This window comes from Tachyglossus aculeatus, chromosome 8 (genome assembly GCF_015852505.1).
Source record: "Tachyglossus aculeatus isolate mTacAcu1 chromosome 8, mTacAcu1.pri, whole genome shotgun sequence".
NCBI lineage: Eukaryota > Metazoa > Chordata > Mammalia > Monotremata > Tachyglossidae > Tachyglossus > Tachyglossus aculeatus.
The window spans coordinates 38,688,471-38,705,406 of NC_052073.1; the positions used below are offsets into that span (position 1 = coordinate 38,688,471).

A 16,936-nucleotide genomic window follows, 5' to 3' on the forward strand; every position below is an offset into this window, starting at 1 on the left:
GGCTCAGTGGAAAGAGCCCGGGCTTTGGAGTCAGAGGTCATGGGTTCAAATCCCGGCTCCGCCACTTGTCAGCTGGGTGACTTTGGGCAAGTCACTTCACTTCTCTGGGCCCCAGTGACCTCATCTGGCAAATGGGGATTAAGACTGTGAGCCCCATGAGGTACAATCTGATGGCCTTTGTAACCTCCCCAGTGCTTAGAACAGTGCTTTGCACATAGTAAGCGCTTAATAAATGCCATCGTTATTATTATTATTATTCTCTGTGCCTCAGTTACCTCATCTGGCAAATGGGGATGAAGACTGTGAGCCCCAAGTGGGACAACCTGATCACCTTGTATCCCCCCCAGCACTTAGAACAGTGCTTTGCCCATAGTAAGCGATTAACAAATACCACCATCATTATTATTAGTAATAGTCGTAGTATTATTATTAATCCCGGCTCCGCCGCTTATCAGCTGGGTGACTTTGGGCAAGTCACTTCTCTGTGCCTCAGTTCCCTCATTTGTAAAATGGGGATGAAGACTGTGAGCCCCGTGTGGGACAATCTGATCACCTGGTATCCCCCCCAGCGCTTAGAACGGTGCTTGGCACATAGTAAGCGCTTAACAAATGCCATGTTTTTTCAGCGCTTAGATCAGTGCTTGGCACACAGTAAGCGCTTAGCGAATACCATTATTATTAGTATCGTTAAGACGGGCGTTTCCAGGGCTGATCTCGGAGCACGTGGGAATAGGCGGGGTGGGCATCGATCATTTCCCCCCCCCCCCCGCGCTTAGAACAGTGCTTGGCACATAGTAAGCGCTTAACAAATGCCATCGTTTTTCAGTGCTTAGATCAGTGCTTGGCACACAGTAAGCGCTTAATGAATGCCATCATTATTAGTATCATTAAGACGGGCATTCCCGGGCCGATCTCGGAGCACGTGGGGATAGGCGGGGTGGGCGTCGATCATTCCCCCCCCTCCCCATTGCTTAGAACGGTGCCCGGCACATAGTAAGTGCTTAACAAATGCCATCTTTTTTCAGCGCTTAGATCGGTGCTTGGCACACAGTAAGCGCTTAACGAACGCCATCATTATTAGTATCATTAAGACGGGCGTTTCCGGGGCCGGTCTGGGAGCATGTGGGGAGAGGCGGGGTGGGCGTTGATCATTTATACACACACACACACACACGCACACACATGCACACACACCCATCGCTTAGAACAGTGCCTGGCACATAGTAAGCGCTTAACCAATGCCATCTTTTTTCAGCACTTAGTGCTTGGCACATAGTAAGCGCTTAACGAATGCCATCATTGTTAGTATCATTAAGATGGGCATTTCCGGGACCGATCTCAGAGCACGTGGGAATAGGCGGGATGGGTGTCGATCATTTCCCCCCCAGCGCTTAGAACAGTGCTTGGCACATAGTAAGCATTTAACAAATGCCATCTTTTTTCAGCGCTTACATTGGTGCTTGGCACATAGCAAGCGCTTAACGAATACCATCGTTCTTAGATGGGGGTTTCCGGGGCTGGTCCAGGAGCACGTGGGGATCGGCGGGGTGGGCGTCGATCATTTCCCCCCCGCCCCCATCGCTTAGAACAGTGCCTGGCACATAGTAAGCGCTTAACAAATGCCATCTTTTTTCAGCGCTTAGATCGGGGCTTGGCACATAGCAAGCGCTTAACGAATACCATCGTTATTAATATCGTTAAGACGGGCGTTTCCGGGGCCGGTCCCGGAGCACGTGGGGATAGGCGGAATGGGCGTCGATCATTCCCCCCCCATCACTTAGAACGGTGCCTGGCACATAGTAAGCGCTTAACAAATGTCATCTTTTTTCAGTGCTTAGATTGGTGCTTGGCACACAGTAAGCGCTTAACGAATGCCATCATTATTAGTATCGTTAAGACGGGCGTTTCCGGGGCCGGTCCCGGAGCACGTGGGGATAGGCGGGATGGGCGTCGATCATTTACACACACACACACACACACACACACACACGCACGCACACACACACACACGCACACACACACCCCCTCCCCCCCATCGCTTAGAACGGTGCCTGGCACATAGTAAGCGCTTAACAAATGCCATCTTTTTTCAGTGCTTAGATCGGTGCTTGGCACACAGTAAGCGCTTAACGAATGCCATCATTATTAGTATCGTTAAGACGGGGGTTTCCGGGGCCAGTCCGGGAGCACGCGGGGATAGGCGGGGTGGGCGGTGATCATTTACACACACACACACACACACACACACACACACACACACCCCACCCCCCCACCCCTGCTTAGAACAGTGCCTGGCACATAGTAAGCGCTTAACAAATGCCATCATTTTTCAGCACTTAGATCGGTGCTTGACACACAGTAAGCACTTAACGAATGCCATCATTATTAGTATCGTTAAGACGGGCGTTTCCGGGGCCGGTCCCGGAGCACGTGGGGATAGGCGGGATGGGCGTCGATCATTCCCCCCCCATCACTTAGAACGGTGCCTGGCACATAGTAAGCGCTTAACGAATGCCATCGTTCTTAGTATCGTTAAGACGGGGGTTTCCGGGGCCGGTCCGGGAGCACGTGGGGATCGGCGGGGTGGTGGGGGGGGGTGTCGATCCTTCTGACGGGCCCCGCCCGCCCTCCAGCTCAGCGACGCCAAGAAGAAGGTGGACGAGGACGTGGGGACCATCGAAGGGCTGGAGGAGACGCGGAAGAAGCTGCTGAAGGACGGGGAGGCCCTGGGCCAGCGCCTGGAGGAGAAGGCCGCGGCCTACGACAAGCTGGACAAGACCAAGACCCGCCTGCAGCAGGAGCTGGACGACCTCCTGGTGGACCTCGACCACCAGCGCCAGATCGTCTCCAACCTGGAGAAGAAGCAGAAGAAGTTCGACCAGGTGAGGAGGCGGCGGCGGGGGCGGCGGCCCCGGGGGCGGGCGGTGCCCGGCGAGGGGGGCGGCGGGAGACCCCCGGCCCACCCCGCCTCGCCCCCCGCAGCTCCTGGCCGAGGAGAAGAACGCGTCGGCGCGCTACGCGGAGGAGTGCGACCGGGCCGAGGCGGAGGCCCGGGAGAAGGAGACCAAGGCCCTGTCGCTGGCCCGGGCCCTGGAGGAGGCCCTGGAGGCCCGAGAGGAGGCCGAGAGGCTGAACAAGCAGCTGCGCACCGACATGGAGGACCTGATGAACTCCAAAGACGACGTGGGGAAGAACGTGAGTCCGGGAGGAGGCGGGGCGGGAGCGGGGCCACGCGCTTCCCCTTAATCACGCCATCTGTTATTCATCGTAATCATCATATAATCATCGTAATGGCATTTATGAAGCGCTTACTAGGTGCAAATCATCATCATAATAATCATAATGGCATTTATGAAGCGCTTACTACGCACTGTACTAAGCGCTGGGGAGGCTGCAAGGTGATCAGTCTGTGAGACTGCAAGCCCACTGTTGGGTAGGGACCGTCTCTAGACGTTGCCAATTTGTACTTCCCAAGTGCTTAGTACGGTGCTCTGCACACGGTAAGCGCTCAATAAATACGATCGATGATCAGTCGTAGTCCCCGTTTTGCAGGTGAGGTCACTGAGGCCCAGAGAATGATGATAATAATAGTAACGGCGGCATTTATGAAGCACTTACTATGTGCAGAGCACTGTACTCAGCGCTGGGGAGGTTACAAGGTGATCAGTCTGTGAGACTGCGAGCCCACTGTTGGGTAGGGACCGTCTCTATACGTTGCCAATTTGTACTTCCCAAGCGCTTAGTACGGTGCTCTGCACACGGTAAGCGCTCAGTAAATGCGATTGATGATCAGTCTTAATCCCCGTTTTGCAGGTGAGGTCACTGAGACCCAGAGAATGATGATGATAATAATAACGGCGGCATTTAGGAAGCGCTTACTATGTGTAGAGCACTGTACTCAGCGCTGGGGAGGTTACAAGGTGATCAGTCTGTGAGACTGCGAGCCCACTGTTGGGTAGGGACCGTCTCTATACATTGCCAATTTGTACTTCCCAAGTGCTTAGTACGGTGCTCTGCACACAGTAAGCGCTCAATAAATACGATTGATGATCAGTCTTAATCCCCGTTTTGCAGATGAGGTCACTGAGGCCCAGAGAATGATGATAATAATAGTAACGGCGGCATTTATGAAGCACTTACTATGTGCAGAGCACTGTACTCAGCGCTGGGGAGGTTACAAGGTGATCAGTCTGTGAGACTGCGAGCCCACTGTTGGGTAGGGACCGTCTCTATACGTTGCCAATTTGTACTTCCCAAGCGCTTAGTACGGTGCTCTGCACACGGTAAGCGCTCAGTAAATGCGATTGATGATCAGTCTTAATCCCCGTTTTGCAGGTGAGGTCACTGAGACCCAGAGAATGATGATGATAATAATAACGGCGGCATTTAGGAAGCGCTTACTATGTGTAGAGCACTGTACTCAGCGCTGGGGAGGTTACAAGGTGATCAGTCTGTGAGACTGCGAGCCCACTGTTGGGTAGGGACCGTCTCTATACATTGCCAATTTGTACTTCCCAAGTGCTTAGTACGGTGCTCTGCACACAGTAAGCGCTCAATAAATACGATTGATGATCAGTCTTAATCCCCGTTTTGCAGATGAGGTCACTGAGGCCCAGAGAATGATGATAATAATAATAACGGCGGCATTTATGAAGCGCTTACTATGTGCAGAGCACTGTACTCAGCGCTGGGGAGGTTACAAGGTGATCAGTCTGTGAGACTGCGAGCCCACTGTTGGGTAGGGACCGTCTCTATACGTTGCCAATTTGTACTTCCCAAGCGCTTAGTACGGTGCTCTGCACACGGTAAGCGCTCAGTAAATGCGATTGATGATCAGTCTTAATCCCCGTTTTGCAGGTGAGGTCACTGAGACCCAGAGAATGATGATGATAATAATAACGGCGGCATTTAGGAAGCGCTTACTATGTGTAGAGCACTGTACTCAGCGCTGGGGAGGTTACAAGGTGATCAGTCTGTGAGACTGCGAGCCCACTGTTGGGTAGGGACCGTCTCTATACATTGCCAATTTGTACTTCCCAAGTGCTTAGTACGGTGCTCTGCACACAGTAAGCGCTCAATAAATACGATTGATGATCAGTCTTAATCCCCGTTTTGCAGATGAGGTCACTGAGGCCCAGAGAATGATGATAATAATAATAACGGCGGCATTTATGAAGCGCTTACTATGTGCAGAGCACTGTACTCAGCGCTGGGGAGGTTACAAGGTGATCAGTCTGTGAGACTGCGAGCCCACTGTTGGGTAGGGACCGTCTCTATACGTTGCCAATTTGTACTTCCCAAGCGCTTAGTACGGTGCTCTGCACACGGTAAGCGCTCAGTAAATGCGATTGATGATCAGTCTTAATCCCCGTTTTGCAGGTGAGGTCACTGAGACCCAGAGAATGATGATGATAATAATAACGGCGGCATTTAGGAAGCGCTTACTATGTGTAGAGCACTGTACTCAGCGCTGGGGAGGTTACAAGGTGATCAGTCTGTGAGACTGCGAGCCCACTGTTGGGTAGGGACCGTCTCTATACATTGCCAATTTGTACTTCCCAAGTGCTTAGTACGGTGCTCTGCACACAGTAAGCGCTCAATAAATACGATTGATGATCAGTCTTAATCCCCGTTTTGCAGATGAGGTCACTGAGGCCCAGAGAATGATGATAATAATAATAACGGCGGCATTTATGAAGCGCTTACTATGTGCAGAGCACTGTACTCAGCGCTGGGGAGGTTACAAGGTGATCAGTCTGTGAGACTGCGAGCCCACTGTTGGGTAGGGACCGTCTCTATACGTTGCCAATTTGTACTTCCCAAGCGCTTAGTACGGTGCTCTGCACACGGTAAGCGCTCAGTAAATGCGATTGATGATCAGTCTTAATCCCCGTTTTGCAGGTGAGGTCACTGAGACCCAGAGAATGATGATGATAATAATAACGGCGGCATTTAGGAAGCGCTTACTATGTGTAGAGCACTGTACTCAGCGCTGGGGAGGTTACAAGGTGATCAGTCTGTGAGACTGCAAGCCCACTGTTGGGTAGGGACCGTCTCTATACGTTGCCAATTTGTACTTCCCAAGCGCTTAGTACGGTGCTCTGCACACGGTAAGCGCTCAATAAATACGATTGATGATCAGTCTTAATCCCCGTTTTGCGGGTGAGGTCACTGAGGCCCAGAGAATGATGATAATAATAATAACGGCGGCATTTAGGAAGCGCTTACTATGTGCAGAGCACTGTACTAAGCGCTGGGGAGGTTACAAGGTGAGACTGCGAGCCCACTGTTGGGTAGGGACTGTCTCTATATGTTGCCAATTTGTACTTCCCAAGCGCTTAGTACAGTGCTCTGCACACGGTAAACGCTCAATAAATACGATTGATGATCAGTCTTAATCCCCGTTTTGCAGGTGAGGTCACTGAGGCCCAGAGAATAATGATAATAATAATAACGGTGGCATTTAGGAAGCGCTTACTATGTGCAGAGCACTGTACTAAGCGCTGGGGAGGTTACAAGGTGATCAGTCTGTGAGACTGCGAGCCCACTGTTGGGTAGGGACCGTCTCTATACGTTGCCAATTTGTACTTCCCAAGCGCTTAGTACGGTGCTCTGCACACGGTAAGCGCTCAATAAATACGATTGATAATAATAATAATAACGATGGTATTTCTTAAGCGCTTACTATGTGCAAAGCACTGTTCTAAGCACTGGGGAGGTTACAAGGTGATCAGGCTGTCCCACGGGGGCTCACAGTTTTTAATCCCCATTTTACAGATGAGGGAACTGAGGCCCAGAGAAGTGAAGTGACTTGCCCAAAGTCACACAGCTGACAAGTGGCAGAGCCGGGATTTGAACCCATGACCTCTGACTCCCAAACCCGGGCTCTTTCCACTAAGCCATGCTGCTTCTCTAGTCTTAATCCCCGTTTTACAGATGAGGTCACTGAGGCCCAGAGAATAATGACAATAATAATAACGGTGGCATTTATGAAGCGCTTACTATGTGCAGAGCACTGTACTAAGCGCTGGGGAGGTTACAAGGCGATCAGTCTTAATCCCCGTTTTGCAGGTGAGGTCACTGAGGCCCAGAGAATGATGATAATAATAATAACGACGGCATTTATGAAGCGCTTACTATGTGCAGAGCACTGTACTAAGAGCTGGGGAGGTTACAAGGCGATCAGTCTTAATCCCCGTTTTGCAGATGAGGTCACTGAGGCCCAAAGAATGATGATAATAATAATAACGACGGCATTTATGAAGCGCCTACTATGTGCAGAGCACTGTACTAAGCGCTGGGGAGGTTACAAGGTGATCAGTCTTAATCCCCGTTTTGCAGATGAGGTCACTGAAGCCCAGAGAATAATGATAATAATAATAATAATAATGGTGGCATTTATGAAGCGCTTACTATGTGCAGAGCACTGTACTAAGCGCTGGGGAGGTTACAAGGCGATCAGTCTTAATCCCCGTTTTGCAGGTGAGGTCACTGAGGCCCAGAGAATGATGATAATAATAATAACGACGGCATTATGAAGCGCTTACTATGTGCAGAGCACTGTACTAAGCGCTGGGGACGTTACAAGGCGATCAGTCTTAATCCCCGTTTTGCAGATGAGGTCACTGAGGCCCAAAGAATGATGATAATAATAATAACGACGGCATTTATGAAGCGCCTACTATGTGCAGAGCACTGTACTAAGCGCTGGGGAGGTTACAAGGCGATCAGTCTTAATCCCCGTTTTGCAGATGAGGTCACTGAGGCCCAGAGAATAATGATAATAATAATAACGGCGGCATTTATGAAGCGCTTACTATGTGCAGAGCACTGTACTAAGCGCTGGGGAGGTTACAAGGCGATCAGTCTTAATCCCCGTTTTGCAGATGAGGTCACTGAGGCCCAGAGAATAGTGATAATAATAATAACGATGGAATTTATGAAGCGCTTACTATGTGCAAAGCACTGTACTAAGCGTTGGGGAGGTTACAGGGCGATCAGTCTTAATCCCCGTTTTACAGATGAGGTCACTGAGGCCCAGAGAATAATGACAATAATAATAACGACGGCATTTATGAAGCGCTTACTATGTGCAGAGCACTGTACTAAGCTCTGGGGAGGTTACAAGGTGATCAGTCTTAATCCCTGTTTTGCAGGTGATGTCACTGAGGCCCAGAGAATAATGATAATAATAATAATGGTGGCATTTATGAAGCGCTTACTATGTGCAGAGCACTGTACTAAGCGCTGGGGAGGTTACAAGGCGATCAGTCTTAATCCCCATTTTGCAGATGAGGTCACTGAGGCCCAGAGAATAATGATAATAATAATAATGATGGCATTTGTTAAGTGCTTACTATGTGCAAAGCACTGTTCTTAGCGCTGGGGGGGGATACAAGGTGATCAAGTTGTCCCACGTGGGGCTCACACTCTTAATCCCCGTTTTACAGATGAGGTAACTGAGGCTCAGAGAAGTTAAGCGACTTGCCCAAGGTCACACAGCAGACATGTGGCGGAGCTGGGATTCGAACCCATGACCTCTGACTCCAAAGCCCGGGCTCTTTCCGCGGAGCCACAAGGTGACTTGCCCAAAGTCACCCAGCTGACAGTTGGTGGAGCCAGGATTTGAACCCACGACCTCTGACTCCAAAGCCCGGGCTCTTTCCACTGTTAAGCGCTAACTACGTGAAGCAGCACGGCATAGTGGAGAGAGCACAGGCCTGCGTATCGGAAGGTTATGGGTTCTAAATCCGGCTTCACCTCCTTCCTGCCTGCTGTGTGACCTTGGGCAAGTCACTTCACTGCTCTGAGCCTCAGTTCCCTCATCTGTAAAATGGGGATTCGATCCCTCCTACCTAGAGAAGCAGCGTGGCTCAGTGGAAGGAGCCCGGGCTTTGGAGTCAGAGGTCAGGGGTTCAAATCCCGGCTCCACCAATTGTCAGCTGTGAGATTTTGGGCAAGTCACTTCACTTCTCTGGGCCTCAGTGATCTCATCTGTAAAATGGGGATGAAGACCGGGAGCGCCCCGTGGGACAACCTGATCACCTTGTAACCTCCCCAGCACTTAGAAGGGTGCTTTGCACATAGTAAGCATTTAATAAATGCCACCATTATTATTATTATTACTCTCTGGGCCTCAGTTCCCTCATCTGTGAAATGGGGATTAAGACTGTGAGCCCCCCCCCCACCCCCGTGGGACAACCTGATCACCTTCATTCATTCAGTCGTATTTATTGAGCGCTTACTGTGTGCAGAGCACTGTACTAAACGCTTGGGAAGTCCAAGTTGGCAACATATAGAGACGGTCCCTGCCCGACAGCAGGCTCACAGTCTAAAAGTCATTCCATCATATTTATTGAGCGCTTACTGTGTGCAGAGCGCTGGACTAGACGCTTGGGAAGTGCAAGTTGGCAACATATAGAGACAGTCCCTCCCCAACAGCGGGCTCACAGTCTAAAAGTCATTCCATCGTATTTATTGAGCGCTCACTGTGTGCAGAGCACTGGACTAAGCGCTTGGGAAGTCCAAGTTGGCAACATATAGAGACAGTCCCAACCCAGTAGTGGGCTCACAGAGTAAGCGCTTAACAAATGCCATTATTATTATTATTATTATTATTATTATTGGGAAACGTGGGTATTGGTTCAGTCGTACCGATTGAGCGCTTACCGTGTGGTGCGCCGTACGGAACAGCCGAAACAACTGGGTGCGGGCTGAGGATTTTGGGGGGCCGGGAGCCGGGGGCCCCCCTTTTAGACTGTGAGCCCACCGTTGGGTAGGGACCGTCTCTATACGTTGCCAACTTGTACTTCCCAAGCGCTCTGCACACAGTAAGCGCTCAATAAATACGATCGCACCTGTATATATGTTTGTACAGATTTATTACTCTGTTTTACTTGTGCATATTTACTACTCTACTCATTTTAACCAACTTGTACTTCCCAAGCGCTTAGTACAGTGCTGTGCACACAGTAAGCGCTGAATAAATACGATCGATTGATTGATTGATTGATATTGATTGGCCGCCTCAGGTCCACGAGCTGGAGAAGTCCAAGAGGGCCCTGGAGCAGCAGGCGGAGGAGATGCGGACGCAGCTGGAGGAGCTGGAAGACGAGCTGCAGGCCACGGAGGACGCCAAGCTGCGCCTGGAAGTGAACATGCAGGCCATGCGCGCCCAGTTCGAGCGGGACCTGCAGGCCAGGGACGAGCAGAGCGAAGAGAAGAAGAGGCTCTTGGTCAAGCAGGTGGGGCTCGGGGGGCCGCGCGGGGGGCCGCGGGCCGGGGCCGGGGGGCGTGGGACCCTCCGTCCGTCCCTCCGTCCCTCCGTCCCTCCGTCCGTAGGTGCGGGAGCTGGAGGCGGAGCTGGAGGACGAGAGGAAGCAGCGGGCGCTGGCCGTGGCCTCCAAGAAGAAGATGGAGATGGACCTGAAGGACCTCGAGGCCCAGATCGAGGCGGCCAACAAAGCCCGGGAAGAGGCCATCAAACAGCTGCGCCGGCTGCAGGTGAGGGGACCGGGCCCTCCCCTCCGCGCCCCGCCGACCCTCCGAGGGCACCGAGAAGCGGAAGGAGCCCGGGCTTGGGAGGCGGGGGTGCCGGGTTCAGATCCCCGCTCCGCCAGCCGTCAGCTGTGGGACTAAGGGCGAGTCACTTTGCTTCTCTGGCCCTCAGTTCCCTCATCTGGGAAATGGGGGGGGAAGATGGTGAGCCCCACGTGGGACAATCGGGTCACCTTGTATTCATTCATTCATTCAATCGTAGTTATTGAGCGCTTACTGTGCGCAGGGCACTGGACTAAGCGCTTGGGAAATACAGATTGGCCACAACTTGTATCCTCCCCAGTGCTTAGAACAGTGCTTGGCACGTAGTAAGCGCTTAACAAATACCAAAATTATTATTATTATCGGGAGCACCCAGCATCCGGCCCTGCTGACCTTCCCAGGGCACCGAGAAGCAGAAAGAGCCCGGGCTTGGGAGGCGGAGGTGCCGGATTCGAATCCCCACTCCGCCAACCGTCAGTTGTGTGACTAAGGGCGAGTCACTTCGCTTCTCTGGGCCCTCAGTTCCCTCATCTGGGAAATGGGGGGGGAAGATGGTGAGCCCCACGTGGGACAATCGGGTCACCTTGTATTCATTCATTCATTCAATCGTATTTATTGAGCGCTTACTGTGCGCAGGGCACTGGACTAAGCGCTTGGGAAGTACAGGTTGGCCACAACTTGTATCCTCCCCAGTGCTTAGAACAGTGCTTGGCACACAGTAAGCGCTTAACAAATACCAAAATTATTATTATTATCGGGAGCACCCAGCATCCGGCCCTGCTGACCCTCCGAGGGCCAGTGGCCGCCCCGAGAAGCGGAAAGAGCCCGGGCTTGGGAGGCGGAGGTGCCGGGTTCGGATCCCCGCTCCGCCAGCCGTCAGTTGTGTGACTCGGGGCGAGTCACTTCGCTTCTCTGGCCCTCAGTTCCCTCATCTGGGAAATGGGGGGGGAAGATGGTGAGCCCCACGTGGGACAATCGGGTCACCTTGTATTCATTCATTCATTCAATCATAGTTATTGAGCGCTTACTGTGCGCAGGGCACTGGACTAAGCGCTTGGGAAATACAGATTGGCCACAACTTGTATCCTCCCCAGTGCTTAGAACAGTGCTTGGCACACAGTAAGCGCTTAACAAATACCAAAATTATTATTATTATCGGGAGCACCCAGCATCCGGCCCTGCTGACCTTCCCAGGGCACCGAGAAGCAGAAAGAGCCCGGGCTTGGGAGGCGGAGGTGCCGGATTCGAATCCCCACTCCGCCAACCGTCAGTTGTGTGACTAAGGGCGAGTCACTTCGCTTCTCTGGGCCCTCAGTTCCCTCATCTGGGAAATGGGGGGGGAAGATGGTGAGCCCCACGTGGGACAATCGGGTCACCTTGTATTCATTCATTCATTCAATCGTAGTTATTGAGCGCTTACTGTGCGCAGGGCACTGGACTAAGCGCTTGGGAAGTACAGGTTGGCCACAACTTGTATCCTCCCCAGTGCTTAGAACAGTGCTTGGCACACAGTAAGCGCTTAACAAATACCAAAATTATTATTATTATCGGGAGCACCCAGCATCCGGCCCTGCTGACCTTCCCAGGGCACCGAGAAGCAGAAAGAGCCCGGGCTTGGGAGGCAGAGGTGCCGGATTCGAATCCCCACTCCGCCAACCGTCAGTTGTGTGACTAAGGGCGAGTCACTTTGCTTCTCTGGCCCTCAGTTCCCTCATCTGGGAAATGGGGGGGGAAGATGGTGAGCCCCACGTGGGACAATCGGGTCACCTTGTATTCATTCATTCATTCAATCATAGTTATTGAGCGCTTACTGTGCGTAGGGCACTGGACTAAGCGCTTGGGAAATACAGATTGGCCACAACTTGTATCCTCCCCAGTGCTTAGAACAGTGCTTGGCACACAGTAAGCGCTTAACAAATACCAAAATTTTTATTATTATCGGGAGCACCCGGCATCCGGCCCTGCTGACCCTCCGAGGGCACCGAGAAGCGGAAAGAGCCCGGGCTTGGGAGGTGGAGGTGCCGGGTTCGGATCCCCGCTCCGCCAGCCGTCAGCTGTGGGACTCGGGGCGAGTCACTTCGCTTCTCTGGGCCCTCAGTTCCCTCATCTGGGAAATGGGGGGTGAAGATGGTGAGCCCCACGTGGGACAACCGGATCACCTTGTATTCATTCATTCATTCAGTCGTATTTATTGAGCGCTTACTGTGTGCAGGGCACTGGACTAAGCGCTTGGGAAGTACAGGTTGGCCACAACTTGTATCCTCCCCAGCGCTTAGAACAGTGCTTGGCACACAGTAAGCGCTTAACAAATACCAAAATTATTATTATTATCGGGAGCACCCAGCATCCGGCCCTGCTGACCCTCCGAGGGCCAGTGGCCGCCCCGAGAAGCGGAAAGAGCCCGGGCTTGGGAGGCGGAGGTGCCGGGTTCGGATCCCCGCTCCGCCAGCCGTCAGTTGTGTGACTCGGGGCGAGTCACTTCGCTTCTCTGGCCCTCAGTTCCCTCATCTGGGAAATGGGGGGGGGAAGATGGTGAGCCCCACGTGGGACAACCGGATCACCTTGTATTCATTCATTCATTCAATCGTAGTTATTGAGCGCTTATTGTGTGCAGGGCACTGTACTAAGTGCTTGGGAAATACAGATTGGCCACAACTTGTATCCTCCCCAGTGCTTAGAACAGTGCTTGGCACACAGTAAGCGCTTAGCAAATACCAAAATTATTATTATTATCGGGAGCACCCGGCATCCGGCCCTGCTGACCCTCCGAGGGCACCGAGAAGCGGAAAGAGCCCGGGCTTGGGAGGCGGGGGTGCCGGGTTCGGATCCCCGCTCCGCCAGCCGTCAGCTGTGGGACTCGGGGCGAGTCACTTCGCTTCTCTGGGCCCTCAGTTCCCTCATCTGGGAAATGGGGGGGGAAGATGGTGAGCCCCACGTGGGACAGCCGGATCACCTTGTATTCATTCATTCATTCAGTCATAGTTATTGAGCGCTTACTGTGTGCAGGGCACTGGACTAAGCACTTGGGAAGTACAGGTTGGCCACAACTTGTATCGTCCCCAGCGCTTAGAACAGTGCTTGGCACGTAGTAAGCGCTTAACAAATACCGAAATTATTATTATTATTGGGAGCACCCAGCATCCGGCCTTGCTGACCCTCCGAGGGCCAACGGCTGTGTCGAGAAGCGGCGTGGCTCAATGGAAAAAGCCCGGGCTTGGGAGTCAGAGGTCCTGGGTTCGAATTCCGGCTCCGCCAACTGTCAGCTGTGTGACTTTGGGCGAGTCACTTCACTTCTCTGGGCCTCAGTTCCCTCATCTGGAAAATGGGTGTGAAGATGGTGAGCCCCGCGTGGGACAACCTGATCACCTTGTATTCATTCATTCATTCATTCAATCGTATTTATTGAGCAGCGTATTTATTGAGCAGCAGAGAAGCAGCGTGGCTCAGTGGAAAGAGCACGGGCTTTGGAGGTCATGGGTTCGAATTCTGGCTCCACCACAATTCTGCTGTGTGACCTTGGGCAAGTCACTTCACTTCTCTGAGCCTCAGTCCCCTCATCCGTAAAACGGGGATTAAGACTGTGAGCCGCACGTGGGACAACATGATCACATTGTATCCCCCCCAGTGCTTAGAACAGTGCTTTGCACATAGTAAGCGCTTAACAAATGCCATCATTATTATTATTATTATTACTGAGCACTTTCTGTGTGCAGAGAACTGTACTAAGCGCTTGGGAAGTACAAGTTGGCAACAACTTGTATCCTCCCCAGCGCTTAGAATAGTGCTTGGCACATAGTAAGTGCTTAACAAATGCCATTATTATTATTATTATTATTGAGCACTTACTGTGTGCAGAGAACTGTACTAAGCGCTTGGGAAGTACAAGTTGGCAACAACTTGTATCCTCCCCAGTGCTTAGAATAGTGCTTGGCACATAGTAAGCGCTTAGCAAATGCCATTATTATTATTATTATTATTATTGTTATTGAGCACTTACTGTGTGCAGAGAGCCATACTAAGCACTTGGGAAGTACAAGTTGGCAACAACTTGTATCCTCCCCAGTGCTTAGAACAGTGCTTGGCACATAGTAAGCGCTTAACAAATACCCAAATTATTATTGTTATTATTATTCTAAACTTGTGAGCCCACTGTTGGGTAGGGACCGTCTCTAAATGTTGCCAACTTGGACTTCCCAAGCGCTTAGTACAGTGCTCTGCACACAGTAAGTGCTCAATAAATACGGTTGATTAATAATAAAAATGGCACTTATTAAGCGCTTACTATGTGCAAAGCACTGTTCTAAGCGCTGATTGATTACGATTATTACCAAGCGAGTGCTTAACAGATACCGTCGCGGCTAGCCGCCCTGGGCCTCAGTTTCCTCCTCCGCCGGGCGAGAAGAAGAGCCCTCCTCTCCCTCCCTCTCGGGACCAGGCTGACGACGGCCTCTCTGCCCCAGGGCTTAGCGCAGCGTGTGGGTGTCGGGACTCGACTGTGAGCCCACTCCATGTTGCCAGCCCGTACTTGCCGAGCGCTCAGTACAGCGCCGTGCACCCAGTAAACGCGAGCGAATGAATGAATGAATGAAACTGCGGTGGGATGGAGAGGGATTCTCCGGGAGGTGTCCGTGGGAGGAGGCGGCTTTCCCGGCCGGGAGGCCCAAGCGGGCCCGTCGTCCTCCGCGGCGGTGCCCGTCTCCACGCCCCTGCCCCGCCAGGCCCAGATGAAGGACTGCCAGCGCGAGCTGGAAGAGGCCCGGGCCTCTCGAGACGAGATCTTCGCCCAGTCCAAGGAGAATGAGAAGAAGCTGAAGACGCTGGAAGCGGAAATTCTCCAGCTCCAAGAGGTGAGAATTCCCATCCCTGGGCCTCCGGCCTCCTCTGGGATGGCCCTGGCGGCCTCCCGCTTGCCCCCCGGCCACCCGCGCGACCTCCCGATTGCCCGTCTCCTCCCTCCCCAGTCCTGCCGTCTCCTCCTCCTCCGCTTCTCCCCGTCTCCAAGGGTGGTACCCGTTACCGCCTGCTCGAACCCACTCCCTAACAGTGCTTCAATCAATCAATCGTATTTATTGAGCGCTTCCTATGTGCAGAGCACTGGACTAAGCGCTTGGGAAGTACAAATTGGCAACACATAGAGACAGTCCCTACCCAAAAGTGGGCTCGCTTAGAACAGTGCTTTGCACATAGTAAGCGCTTAATAAGCTGTAAATAGACTGTGAGCCCGCTATTGGGTAGGGACTGTCTCTATATGTTGCCAACTTGTACTTCCCAAGCGCTTAGTACAGTGCTCTGCACGCAGTAAGCGCTTAATAAATACAACTGATGATGAATCAATGCCATAATTATTATTACTATTATTCCCTCTCCATCCGCCAGTGCTGTTTACTGAGCGCCGACTGGGTCCGGAGCATCATCCTCGTCAGTCGTATTTATTGAGCGCTTACTGTGTGCAGAGCACTGGACTAAGCGCTTGGGAAGTACAAATTGGCAACATATAGAGACAGTCCCTACCCAACAGTGGGCTCTGTAGTAAGCGCTTGGGGAGAGTCCAGTGGCCAGTCGATACGATCCCCACTCCTCCTATTCATTCCTCCTATTCATTCAGTCGTATTTATCATTATCATCATCATCAATCGTATTTATTGAGCGCTTACTATGTGCAGAGCACTGTACTGAGCGCTTGGGAAGTACAAATTGGCAACATATAGAGACAGTCCCTACCCAACAGTGGGCTCTGTAGTAAGCGCTTGGGGAGAGTCCAGTGGCCAGTCGATACGATCCCCGCTCCTCCTATTCGTGCAGTCGTATTTATCATCATCATCAATCGTATCTATTGAGCGCTTACTGTGTGCAGAGCACTGGACTAAGCGCTTGGGAAGTACAAATTGGCAACATATAGCGACAGTCCCTACCCAACAGTGGGCTCTGTAGTAAGCGCTTGGGGAGAGTCCAGTGGCCAGTCGATACGATGCCTGCTCCTCCTATTCATGCAGTCGTATTTATCATCGTCATCAATCGTATTTATTGAGCGCTTACTGTGTGCAGAGCACTGTACTAAGTGCTTGGGAAGTACAAATTGGCAACATATAGAGACAGTCCCTACCCAACAGTGGGCTCACAGTCTAAAAGGGCGCTTACTGTGTGCAGAGCACTGGACTAAGCGCTTGGGAGAGTCCAGCGGCCAGTCGATGCGATCCCCGCTCCTCCTATTCGTTCAGTCGTATTTATCGAGCGCTTACCGTGTGCAGAGCACTGGACTAAGCGCTTGGGAGAGTCCGGCGGCCAGTTGATACGATCCCCGCTCCTCCTATTCATTCCGTCGTATTTATCATCATCATCATCAATCGTATTTATCGAGCGCTTACCGTGTGCAGAGCACTGGACTAAGCGCTTGGGA

At 52.0% G+C, this 16,936-nt stretch overlaps 1 protein-coding gene across 4 annotated transcripts in view; it reads left to right on the forward strand.

The window, feature by feature from the left end:
- Positions 1 to 16,936, forward strand: part of MYH10 (myosin heavy chain 10) — a 190,592-nt gene that overhangs the window by 161,544 nt on the left and 12,112 nt on the right. For all 4 annotated transcript variants that reach the window (XM_038749864.1, XM_038749866.1, XM_038749865.1 and 1 more), the window contains 5 exons: positions 2,634 to 2,882; positions 2,983 to 3,195; positions 10,032 to 10,244; positions 10,342 to 10,503; positions 15,258 to 15,386. In XM_038749864.1, the coding sequence (XP_038605792.1) occupies positions 2,634 to 2,882; positions 2,983 to 3,195; positions 10,032 to 10,244; positions 10,342 to 10,503; positions 15,258 to 15,386 (966 nt within the window). The remainder of the gene's footprint in view (positions 1 to 2,633; positions 2,883 to 2,982; positions 3,196 to 10,031; positions 10,245 to 10,341; positions 10,504 to 15,257; positions 15,387 to 16,936) is intronic.